At 40.8% G+C, this 11847-nt stretch overlaps 2 protein-coding genes across 2 annotated transcripts; both read left to right on the top strand.

Moving 5' to 3' along the window:
- On the top strand, positions 1–4942 carry LOC118403406. The gene is made up of 4 exons (XM_035802117.1): positions 1–93; positions 2278–2563; positions 3681–3814; positions 4370–4942. The coding sequence occupies exons 2-3, from the start codon at positions 2280–2282 to the stop codon at positions 3793–3795; spliced, it is 399 nt and encodes a 132-aa protein (XP_035658010.1). The 5' UTR covers positions 1–93; positions 2278–2279; the 3' UTR covers positions 3796–3814; positions 4370–4942.
- Positions 4943–9164: 4222 nt separating this feature from the next.
- LOC118403499 lies at positions 9165–11564 on the top strand. Its single transcript, XM_035802223.1, has 4 exons — positions 9165–9253; positions 10368–10561; positions 11026–11130; positions 11407–11564. The coding sequence occupies exons 2-4, from the start codon at positions 10381–10383 to the stop codon at positions 11538–11540; spliced, it is 420 nt and encodes a 139-aa protein (XP_035658116.1). The 5' UTR covers positions 9165–9253; positions 10368–10380; the 3' UTR covers positions 11541–11564.
- Positions 11565–11847: the final 283 nt, after the last annotated feature.

Here is an 11847-nt window from a genome sequence, read left to right as displayed (position 1 = left end):
AGTGCTCCCATATACCTACCCCGTGCAGAAGGAACGGGATTCGTCGGTTACAGGTGGCTTCAGAGAGCAGCGATCAAGTAAGGCACCAAAAAGGTATGTTTTTTTTATTTCAATTGACTTTTCCGTGCGATTTACATGGTTATGAATTGTAACTATTTTTGACAAAGACGGGTACATCGCTCTTCAAGTCAATTCAATGGTAAAGAAAGGTTTACTAGTAGTTTTGATTGTGATATGGTTATCAATGCTTTCAAAAACTGCTTAAAGCTGAACTGCTACATTTCACAAAGCCTAGAAAAAATTCATACCAGGTAAAAATAAATTCCTATCAAATTTCATCAACTGGCCTCGACTTTGATGTTCTTATGATACTAGTATGTAAATGACTGAAGAAAATTATTTTTTGCTATCATACTTAGTGCGGATACACGCGTACTGCACCGATGGAAGACGTAAGAGGCATCACACATTGCGCTTCCAGTGTCTGTTTGTTATATCCAGTCAACAGCGCATTTTCAATAGACATTGGTCAAACTGCGGTGTACACACTTTGGTATAAACCACACGTAGATGTTTAGATGTTTGTACAAACCGACGCAGGTGTCCATTCTGTTCAGTTTTTAGCCTATTTCTTGGAACAGGCCACCAGATCTCCAGTACATCACCCGGGGCCAGTTTTAAAAATCATTTTATTGCAGTTTCCTTGCTGAGCAAGTTATTCACGATGTATTAGAAACAATAGCAGTATTCTGACAAGTTGCCCAGATTAGTACTTAAAACACCTACGTAATTGTTCCCCTGTCATCTCATATATAATTGATAACATCTGCGTCATGTGGAGATCTTTATTATATTTTTATACTTTCCGGCTCAAAATATGTAATTTGTGGCTTCCCTTCGCGGTTTCCATTTATAACAAAGCTGTTTTAATCCTATCCACTTAGTCTCTGGATTATCGTAATAAGACTTGGTTTAAATGAAATGCAGTTAATAACTTTATATAACCATGTTGCAATATTAATGGTTCTATGTAGCACAAATCATCTTTCAGCGAACTTTGTTTTCATGTTTGTCCGAAAAATACCCTCGTTGATCAAACCATGATCCCATTGTTCTCTGGAGACCATGCTATGTTTCAGCAATTATTGTTGCTATGAATTTCTGGAGATCATGTCATTTTTTGGCAAACGATTCTCTGAAAAACATGCCCTGTTTGAACAAACTTTGCTGACGTACGTATAGTCCTCAACGGAAAATATTTGTGTTTTCGTATTCAATTTTGCCACGGTGTTTTGATAAATAGCTTCTTACCGTGTTACTCTGGAAATGCCAGGTTTTGAAAATCTTTGTTGCCTTGGTCCCCTTGGGGCACATGTCATTTTTACCAAACTTTGTGGCCATCGCACTTTACAAAACATATCTCATTTTAGCAAACCTTGTTCCCGCACTCTAAGTTGGTAATATCGTGTTTTGGTATTCCTTGTTGCCATGGTCCTATGGAAACCATTTCGAGTTATAGCAAAGCATATTTCCATAGTCAGATGTTATGCTTGAGCCAATCTTGTTGCCAGTGTTCTCAGAAAAAAAACATGGCCCTATTCGAGCAACCGTGTTTCCATTGTTCTATGGAGACAATACCATAATTGGTCATACTTCTTTCCAAGGTCCTTGGGAGACAATATCATGTAATGACAGACTATGCTGTCATGGTTCTCTGGAACAACGTTATGTTTTAACAAACGTTGTTTCTCTGGAAACCAAGTGGCATGTTTTAGTAAGCCAATCTTGTCGCTATTGTTTTCTGAAAAATACTATAAGAAAACCTTATAACCATGGTCTCCTGAGGACAATCGTGTTTGATGATTCTCGTGCTATTGTTCTAACGGAACAATGTTCTGCTTGTTGCTATGGTTCTTAGAAATGAGCACGCCCTGTTTGAGCAAGAACAATATATACTGTCATTGGTTTGACCAAAGTGTTCATAGTTATCGGGGACATGTACAACATCGCGTTTTTGTTAACTCTAGTGTCGTGGTTCTCCGGAGAACATGTCTTGTTTTAGCACTTCAACAAACCATGCTGAAATAGTCGAAAATGTAGCTCCAACAAAGCTTCGAAGATAGACTTTTCTGAACTAAAGAACCTTTCCCATTCCAAATCTATTGCCACCAATGCAGGATTTAGTGCACTTAAGTAAGCGCCATCGCATCTACAATAGGTCAGACTGAAATGACGTTTGTTGTTTGCTTGTTTTTTATTGTTTATTTACCCCCACAGCAATGCTAAACAACCGCACAATACTCACCATCCTCGTCATCGGGACTTTCTACACCTGCACATGGGCAGTAGTGCCAGACGCCTGGGGCGCCGCTCTCCCACCGGAAATGGCTGGTGCCTTGACCCGGAAGCAGTGGGTGCAGGACAGGCGGAACACGATGGGCCGCGAAGTAGAAAATCCCTGCGCGCTGCCGTCGGCCGTACGTCCACCGGCCTGCGACTGGTGGCTCGTCCATCGGTACGCCAGGAGCTTTGAGGAGCCGGAAGTTCGCCAAGACAGAGACAGGTACGTCAAATAATGACGTCGTAATGACGTATAGAGCGTTTACACCCACGTGACTGTGACGTATCGTTCGCCATACTGGATGGTAGCACGTCACCGGAACGTACTGCGCCTGCGCGAAAAGTATAGACATGCTAAACCTTGCTAAACCCCCGGTTTACTAAAGGGCCGCATTTAAGAAAGTACGTGCGTATATAAGGGTAAAATCCCGTGTACGTTTTACATGAAACTATGTCTCTAACATATACTGTGCAACAAGCGGGATTTCAATGCAACGTTGACCAAACCAAGCCCCAAAACACCAGGGTGCGCGCAGGCGCAGTACGTTCCGGTGACGTGCTCTGGATGGTCAAACCTCAAAGTTGCAAGAAATTTGCAAAATCAATTGCAGTTATGTAGCATACGACATGCAAATTCATAAGGCTGTCGTCCATTAGGTTCAAACAACCGATTGCAACCAGTGTGAATGATAGCTTTGACGTTACGTGAAAGCACTCTCTTTATATATACATACTCTCTTTATATATATATATACATGTATATATATATATACATATTTGTATCATGTGTCTCTTTTGTGACAAGAAAATGTCTCTTAAGTTGATGATTCCCAATTCCACTCAATAGATTCCTTGCAGTCAGAGATCTTTGCCAATGAGGAGCTCAGCATGAGAAAAATATAACATAGTTGGTCCGGCTCACAGAAACCAACATTGTAACTACAAGTACAAAAAACAATGGTTAACTATATCTTCAACCGTACTGTTACCGTCTTTTGTCCCCTTGGAATACATGATAGTGAAAAAAAGTCGATTTTACATTGATTGATTGATATCACCATGATATCGTCTATGTTGCCTCCATGAGAATTTACACACGTCATAAACGTTTTTCCTTTCCTTCCCTTTTAGTATCGGCACACAGAGGTCATATGAAATGATATTTTCATTAATGTTAAGCTGCATACAAGAAAAAATGCATCGTCATATCTTTTCGGTTGACTTTCAGAGATGGGTCATACCGAAAAGGTGCGTTTTTCCCTTGAACTTAAGGTACGATGGCGTCGTCTTGGCTAAATATCTTACACGTCAAAAATGTTTTTTGCTTCCTTCCCTTATAGTATCGGCGCACAGAGGTCGTCCCTGGCACTCGGCTACCTCCTGGGACTGCCTAGCCGCGTCCCCAGCCGCCGCGCCACGGCCCAGAGGCCAGTCTACTTCAGGCGCGGCTTATGACGTTCCCGCATGGAGACAGGTAAGGCTTAGCCTCCACAGCAGACTATCTGGGGCCTTTTTTCGGCTCATAATACACGGGGCCAGTAATCAGCGACGGTCGGCAATCAGCGATCCAGTACAAAAAGAAATGGCCGGCAAAAGTGTATTTATGAGCCCCCAAAAGACTCCAGAGAGTCTACATTGGAGGCTAGGTAAGGCTGCCGACTTTAAATTACACCCTTTCACGGGTCAAGGAATGACAGGTAACGCAGCCGGCAAACAACACGTTACCATGACAACGCGTATACTGAGTATGTCAGTTTCGACTATGTTGTCATGGTAATGACCTGGCTTGTCTCCATCGTTGCCCAGAGTTAGCCATTTCAGTATACCAAGTGTTCCAGGACAAATGTCACTAATATATGCATATGCCCAATTTTCCATACTACAGCTTTGTTATGTTGTATATCCTAGACTATTTGAGACTCATAGAAGAATTCCCATCGCTTGTTAACAACTACCACTTATAATAACGTTTCAATAGAGATGACCTTCTGTTCAATGTGCACCCAATTATCCTCTTGCTTTTTTTCAGATGTGGATTTAGCTGAGTAGCTTGCCATGCCGGCTGTGCCGATGACGAGAGAGGACGACGCGGCAGACCAAAAGTTCCACACGCGCACGGTTTGCGATATCGGAAAATGACTTAGATGGAAGGCAACAAAGAGTGTTGATAGAATATACCAACATTTGCACTAAATATTATCTCAGTTGTCTCTTTCAGGACAGATTCTAAAGGTATAATCAAAAATGGAAATAATAAACCTTGGAACAGTGAAATAACATTTCATGGTAAGATTTACCCTTTTCACTGTACATGTATCTGAGTCTAGCACTTGCCACATTTGCTCAGAAGAGAAGTCTAATGTATTCACATAAAACCAAGGGCAGCACCTTTTGGCCCAGGCATATATGGAAAAACGCAAGAAAACTATACCTAGAGTGCAAGACGATGTACAATTGATTTCGATCCTAAATAGAAAGACCAAATATGTAGTTTACAACACCTGTTGTAATAGGGGAAACAACGTGTGTGATACTGCTTAACAGGGGTGAGTGCCCCCGAACTCACAACTTAGTAACTAAGAAATAAAATCAAGAAAAATGAAGGCACAAAGATACCATTTGAGTGGACGTGTGTTTTTGCCCTTGAAACTTTACGCCTATATACCATTGCGTGTCAACGGTTGTATGTAAACACACACCTACGGGATAATCAACTTAACAAGATCATTTCCTCTGGAGTCCTGGTCATCTAGTATTAAGTTATCCGTTGATTCGGTTCATTTGTGTGCCCAGTGTTCCCTCCGGGGGGACTATTGTGTCAAAATTGATTTGGCTTCCGGGTAGGCTCGAGAGGAATGTAACCGTATAATGAACAGGTATTGTTGGTGTGAATTCTAGGTGTATGCCCATGCGTCAGAAGATTCCACTTCAACATTTTCTCACGTTCTGACCTGGAAAGAGTGACGTCAAAAGCTCAATCGGATAGATCGAGGGAATAGAAGGTTTATTGCCAACAACAATTTGACAAAGCTCTTGTAAGCGGATCGACGAAATCGTACTCTGTGGACAATCATAATTGAAATGAGGAGGGTGTGTTGTAGGTTTCAATGGGTAAAGTCACTTGGGTAGCAGGGAAAACTTTTCTCGTAAGATTCTAAGCGAAGCGAAGAAAAAAACCGGAAATCGACAAGAATTCATTTAAGATTGTCTGCCAAAAGACTTCTGAATTTTGCACGGCATATCCCTGACTGTCCAGGAATATTTCCAACTCCTGATCTGCCATACGACAAATGTGACAGGGGCTTTTCATGTTATCTACTACCGCAAGCATACCTTTTCCAATTACGAATGAATGAATGGTGTATTTATGACGTCGTTGTAAGACACAAGATACAGTAGCCGAAATACAGATGATTTACAAATCCAATAGTAATCTGAAGGCAAGAAAGATACACACAAAAGCTAAACATCACAAACCTTACAATTTTAAGGTACAGTAAAATCCGCTTATTTGCATAGCTGATTTGTCAGGGGATTTTATGCAATTCCTGAAAGTAGTCTATGTATAGGCGTACTCGTCTAGATGCTGATACAAATTTTGCTGACGTCATTGCGTGACTAAGTGCATACCATTTGTAAATGGGTGGCTGCTGTGACACTGGAGTGTCGCCAGGAGTCGATCTCCCCAGATGCTCCTATTACCTTTTGAGTTAATTCTGTATCTGTAGCTGTATTTGCATTTTTTTTTATCCGGTATAACCGCCCTTTGGCACAACACACCAGCTTTGCAGGCACGCGGCGCGGCAGCAGTTGGTTATATTACAGTGAACAACCTGTTACACCTAACTTTTGCACATCTATCTGCAAATGCTCTTTAAAACTATCCAACGAAGATGCCACTTCTGTGCTTGGTGATAACAAATTCCACTCTATGATAGAAAATGCAAATTTTTGAACACATCTATCCTTGGTTGGTAACTCTGGTACTTCGTGACGTCATTGCGTGACTAAGTGCATACCATTTGTAAATGGGTGCCTGCTGTGACCCTGGAGTGTCGCCAGGAGTCTCCACATGATGCTCTCATTAACCTTTGACTTGATTTGAATTACAAGTCACATTCAACAGACTAGATATCATGACTAACTGCATCTCGTCTTTCTTCTAACATGTCTGTTAGAAGAAGAAGAAATATGGTCCACGAAAAACGTTGTGTTCACGGTTACCTTTCAAAAACTTGTCAATCCTGGACTTTGGGGGTCGGCCGATGGCATGACATGTTTTCGATCGGAGTCAACAAAATTTAAAACAAACTTTTTGTATTTGTCACTCTGACAATAATAATAACAAGATGAGGGCTTTGAACAGTCCACGGTTGTATAATGTACTTCTTTGTTTAGTTTATCAAATATACTTGCGCTTGTACAATATATATCCGTATAATTTCAGTATAATGCTGAAAAACCAATACCTGATGCCGCATGTCAATTTACTAAGATGTACTTTTCTGATCACTTCGGCCAATAATTAAAAACAATAAAGTAACTTTACCTACCTACCCTATTTTTTTTTTCATGACATTAACCAGAAACACAACATTTCTTCTCCTAGGCCTAATACGTACAGCTGCTGAGCATTCGCTGTTTCAGATTTATGCTATATCATCTAGAATATGATTGGTTTTTTATCTCTTTCCCGCGAATATGCTGACACAAAATTACAAGTTCGTTCGCTAGCTCACACATACATCATCACGGTGTTGGCTTGATAAGCTGTGCGTTCTTGCGGACCTTCTCTTGCAATTTCTTATCAGCGGGTCATAAAAGTCGAAGAAAGTCGGCAATAAAAGATCACCCCACCGGGCCGACCTTTTGAAACCAGCCGGTATGTTTTATCAGATACCTGTGCTAATGAACGTAGCTACGATGGGGGCAAACACGTGTTAAAAACCCAAAGAAAATACGTGGTTTTAGTCAACGGCTAAAAAAAGGGAAAGAGGAGCCAATATCACTAAATATGCTGGCAAGCATGTATGTGGTATTACATGTAAGCTTGCATACTCTCTAAGAAGATTATCTGGTGACATAAGACAGTATCAAAAGCCGACTTACTACGGTAGATCTAAGTCACTACTTGGTCGGCTTTTGATAATTAGAGATAGAAAATTGCTAGCATTTTTACAGAGAGGTATTTTGCAACAATTGAGTAATTGCGCTGTCGAGTGTATGGGGAACAAAATACTTGTAATACCGACCCAGTAATACATACCTCTTCACACATCTTACACAGAAAGCAGAAATACTGGACCGTGTTTTGAGTAGGCTGTTTGTGATCAGTTTGTCGAGAGTGTTTTGTAATTGAAGTTGTACAAAAAGATAGAATGGCAAGCAAAAAACTCCTGGGCCAACATACCCCAAAGGAAATTCTACAGCAGGGTCCCCTGATATTATTGAGATCGGGCCGGAGTCTGGTATCCAGGCTACAGCACACACGGCACTAGTTGTATTTTGTATGATAAAACTCCCACTCTATGAATTCATTTTTACAGAACACACCTATTACATGGACGAACACTGATAACATGAAATGAGCCCATCCACAAACTTGGAAGAAATAAAAAGACTTAACCTCAAGCTACCATTATCACATTGTATCCAATAGATAACTCACAAATACATGCTTAACAGTTTATCAGACACATTTGTGCTTTATAGTGGGTCTCTAAGAGTAGTTAAGTAAGCAATAAGCAGAAAAAAAACTCTTGCCGTCTTGGTACTGGACACAACCTTAATTTGTGATTTTATAAAGAATGAAAAAATTCATTTTCTACTTGATTTTAATGAAAACATGACACCAGTACAAATCTAGACTCGCCCGTCTGAAAGCAGGCGCCAGGCACATTGGCCCTATCTCATTAACATAAAAGCTCGACAGATATGCGACAGCCTTAACCAAATACGCTGACCCACCCAACCCTTCTTGCTAATTCTGCTTTCTGCTTACGTGTGTTCCGTGGCCTCCGAGCGCTGCGTCATTATGTACATAGCACCACCTGACGTTCCCATGGTAGGTGCATATAAACAGTGACCTGTCAGACGCTACCCTCAGTCACACTGAAGCCAACTCGCACTTTCCAACGACATTGAGCCAGTCAGCAAACAGGTCAGTACAGCTTCCTCGTAGTAAATAACTTAGTAGTCCTTATGCATTTTGCGTTTTTATATAGATAGAACTTTATTGCTCGACATTTGTACATGGTACAAAGTATGGCAATTATTGTTACACAAAGTACAAAATAGGTGTAGAGAATAAGACTTGATATCCTAATTAACGTAACAAGAAGGGCTGACACATTAGTCTTTGATATAGTGTTACAATCGAGTTGGGCTATACATGAGATTCATTACTCTTTCTAATAGCAAAGCAGTCTTTGATATATTTGCCTATCTTTGCATTATGGGAGTCGTGGCATCCAAAGATATATACAAATCTGTCTGTAGCATCGAGTCTCTTGAAATCTGCTGTACTGTATTCGAGAAATGTAAATAGCTCATTACCTAAAATAGCGTATCTAGAGCATTCCATTAAAAAGTGAAATTCATCTTCAATATGCTTTGGACAGAAAGGACAGAACCTTTGGTCAGGGGCTACATTGTAATATCTACCTGTTTCAATATTCAATTTATGGCTGCTGATTCTTAAACTGAGTAATCGCTTTTCGAATTTCAAAATTATTTATATCATAACAGGTATGTTTCTTGTTCATAACATTCTTTTGACTTGCTAAGAAAAGACAGCTTTGAATTGTTTTCAATAGAATTAGGTGCATATAAACAGTGACCTGTCAGACGCTACCCTCAGTCACACTGAAGCCAACTCGCACTTTCCAACGACATTGAGCCAGTCAGCAAACAGGTCAGTACAGCTTCCTCGTAGTAATTACTTAGTAGTTCTTATGCATTTTACGTTTTTATATGTGGCTGGTAGATCGTCATGTAAGCTCTAAATTTTTGGCTAAGAGTTCATTGTAAACTAACTCATATTGAACCTCTTACTTGCTGCGTACTTTAATATTCTATATTTACATATCACTGGAGAAAGATGGCGGACACGTTTGAATACCTGCGATCTATACTTGTCAAAAATGTCTGGCAGTGAAATAGAATAAAGAGAATGCCTGGACATTTGACACAAAACAATCATACTAGTACTGATGCAACTATATATATACATATACATTGTGTATATGCCACACACAATGCCACGTATCAAAGGCAGTGGAAGAGACCGTTATGATTAGAATACTGGGCAGGGAGCGTTCGCATTACACATATTCTATATATGGAAACATGCGTCATGTGCACATCTGTAGTCTTACTGTCTTTAATGTAGGTTTAAAGTCCTTTTTAAACCTTTATCAATAAGCATAACGAGGTCTGGGACTATGATTGTCCATGATTGATAGCTACAGATTGCTATGGAGACGGAAACGTGTTGCTTTGTAAAAAGAAGCTTATGGCACGTGCACATTGTGTTTACATGTCTAACGCTGGCGGCTAGCCAGGTCAGTGCTGGTTGGATCGACCTGCTTTGTTCTGCAAAGCACAGATGTTCTTTTGTGTAGCTTTTGACCATACAGGTGCATGAACGTCACTTGTAATTCAGATAAAAGAAAGGCAGAGACCTACAGCTTCTTATATGAGGTAGAGAATGTCCCGAGCTGATTTTGTAATATATGCTTGATCTGTTGAGCAAGTTGCGTCAAACTTACCTAATCTTGACGTTTTTTTCTAACTTAGGGAGAAAAGATGCTGCTACAATGAATGTTAGTTAAGTGCCCAGAAGTAGTAAATGTGGCCTTGCAGTGAGAAAACTCGTTAAAACAATACCAGCTATAAGATTTGACGTCAAGCATTTCAGGTATCTTTGAGTCCCATTTCCTCTCAGGGATGTAGCCATTCTATTTTAAAATTAATGGTAGATTTGTGGCATTTTGTTTTGTATCAATTCCAACCCCCACTCCTTACAGAAATACAGAAATCATGAAGGTATCGGCGATTTTCCTCCTGTCTGTGGTGTCCTGCGCATGCGCAGCCATCCTCTGTCCTCCCAACTTCTGCGACTCGATGCTGTGTGAGGATATGACGTCAGAGAACTGCGAGGGGCGTGTCCAGGAGGGCGGGTCCGTGTGCGGGTGCTGCGACACGTGCATTTCTCAGATCCGTGAGTCGGTCAGAAATTTAACCTCAAAAACATTTCTTAACGTAGACTGATTGTAGGCTGATTTTAGGTGGCGTGTACATTGGCTTTAGATTGATTGTAAGATGGTTGCACGTTGATTTTATGTTGATAGTAGACAAAAACTTTACTGTGAGCTAATCTTAGGCTTATTGTATGGAGGACAGATGCATGTATACACACGCTTATTGTGAGTATGCCGATTACAGGCTAATAACTGAAGGTAGATTGTATACTGATTATGGTGATTGCATGTTTATTGTACTTGGTATGTTGATTGCATTGGGATGTTGATCGTAGGCAGACTGTGGGCAGATTGTGTACAGATAGTATAGCTCTTACAGGAAGTCAGTATTTAACGCTTTATCGTTTTTGCACATAGTACGTAGATCTAAAATATATGCATGTTTCATTGTTGTAAAATGTCCTTTCCATGTCTTCCCTACCAGCCCTTGGCCAGAACTGTCACCAGACCATACTACTCGGAGTTCCAGCGACGTCAGAATGCGAGCAGGGCACCAAGTGTGACTTCCAGTCCATGATGTGTATCGCGAGTAAGTTTATACACAAGTTCTCCTCTGGCGAGATCTCTTCAATTCACTTCTCTCGCGAGCTCTTCTCCCCTCTCGTGAGATCTCCTAACCCTCTCATGAGATCTCCTCCCCTCTCGTGAGATCCCCTCCGCTCTCGCGGGAGTCCCGCTATTCCCAAACAGCAATCTTCTCTAGGATGTAGTAGACAGAAATAAAGATCCGTCTGCACATGTTTAATGATGCCAGTGAAAGTATAGTTTTTCAGCAAAAGTCAGAAATATATACTTCCTTTTGTAGAGACCTGTGCTGAGTTGAAGGAAGAACAGGCCGCCATGTTAACAGCCATGGACCAACCGCTGTTTGGGGCTCACCTGCCCGACTGTGAAGCTGACGGCAGCTGGTCCGCGAAACAGTGCGCAGGGTCCAAGTGAGTGGACCGTTTTAAGTGTCTCACAGCTGGATCATTAGTACAAATAAGTATAGTCTTAAGCGTGCAGTGAACATCTCTAAATATGTCATCTTTGTTGACGCAACAAAAGTACTGCAACTTTCGTAAGTGATATACTGATACAACTTGACTTATCAATAAAGAAGTTCAAAAAAGATATCAATATACGTACTTGAATAAGAAAGAATAGGTGCTGAGTTTAACCTTTCCTCTATGATACTGGTTCTAAGGTCTAAACGTCTTGTGACTTATCTACCTATTTTTACAGAAGAAAGGATACCTCCTTCTAG

This window comes from Branchiostoma floridae, chromosome 16 (genome assembly GCF_000003815.2).
Source record: "Branchiostoma floridae strain S238N-H82 chromosome 16, Bfl_VNyyK, whole genome shotgun sequence".
Taxonomy (NCBI): domain Eukaryota; kingdom Metazoa; phylum Chordata; class Leptocardii; order Amphioxiformes; family Branchiostomatidae; genus Branchiostoma; species Branchiostoma floridae.
This window is presented reverse-complemented; position numbering and strand designations above follow the sequence as displayed.

Coding starts and splice junctions, on each gene's coding strand:
- LOC118403406 (XM_035802117.1), top strand. CDS start 2,280: ATGCTAAACAACCGCACAATACTCACCATCCTCGTCATCGGGACTTTC. Junction 2,564..3,680: donor GTTCGCCAAGACAGAGACAG/GTACGTCAAATA, acceptor CTTCCCTTATAG/TATCGGCGCACAGAGGTCGT.
- LOC118403499 (XM_035802223.1), top strand. CDS start 10,381: ATGAAGGTATCGGCGATTTTCCTCCTGTCTGTGGTGTCCTGCGCATGC. Junction 10,562..11,025: donor CACGTGCATTTCTCAGATCC/GTGAGTCGGTCA, acceptor CTTCCCTACCAG/CCCTTGGCCAGAACTGTCAC. Junction 11,131..11,406: donor GTCCATGATGTGTATCGCGA/GTAAGTTTATAC, acceptor TTCCTTTTGTAG/AGACCTGTGCTGAGTTGAAG.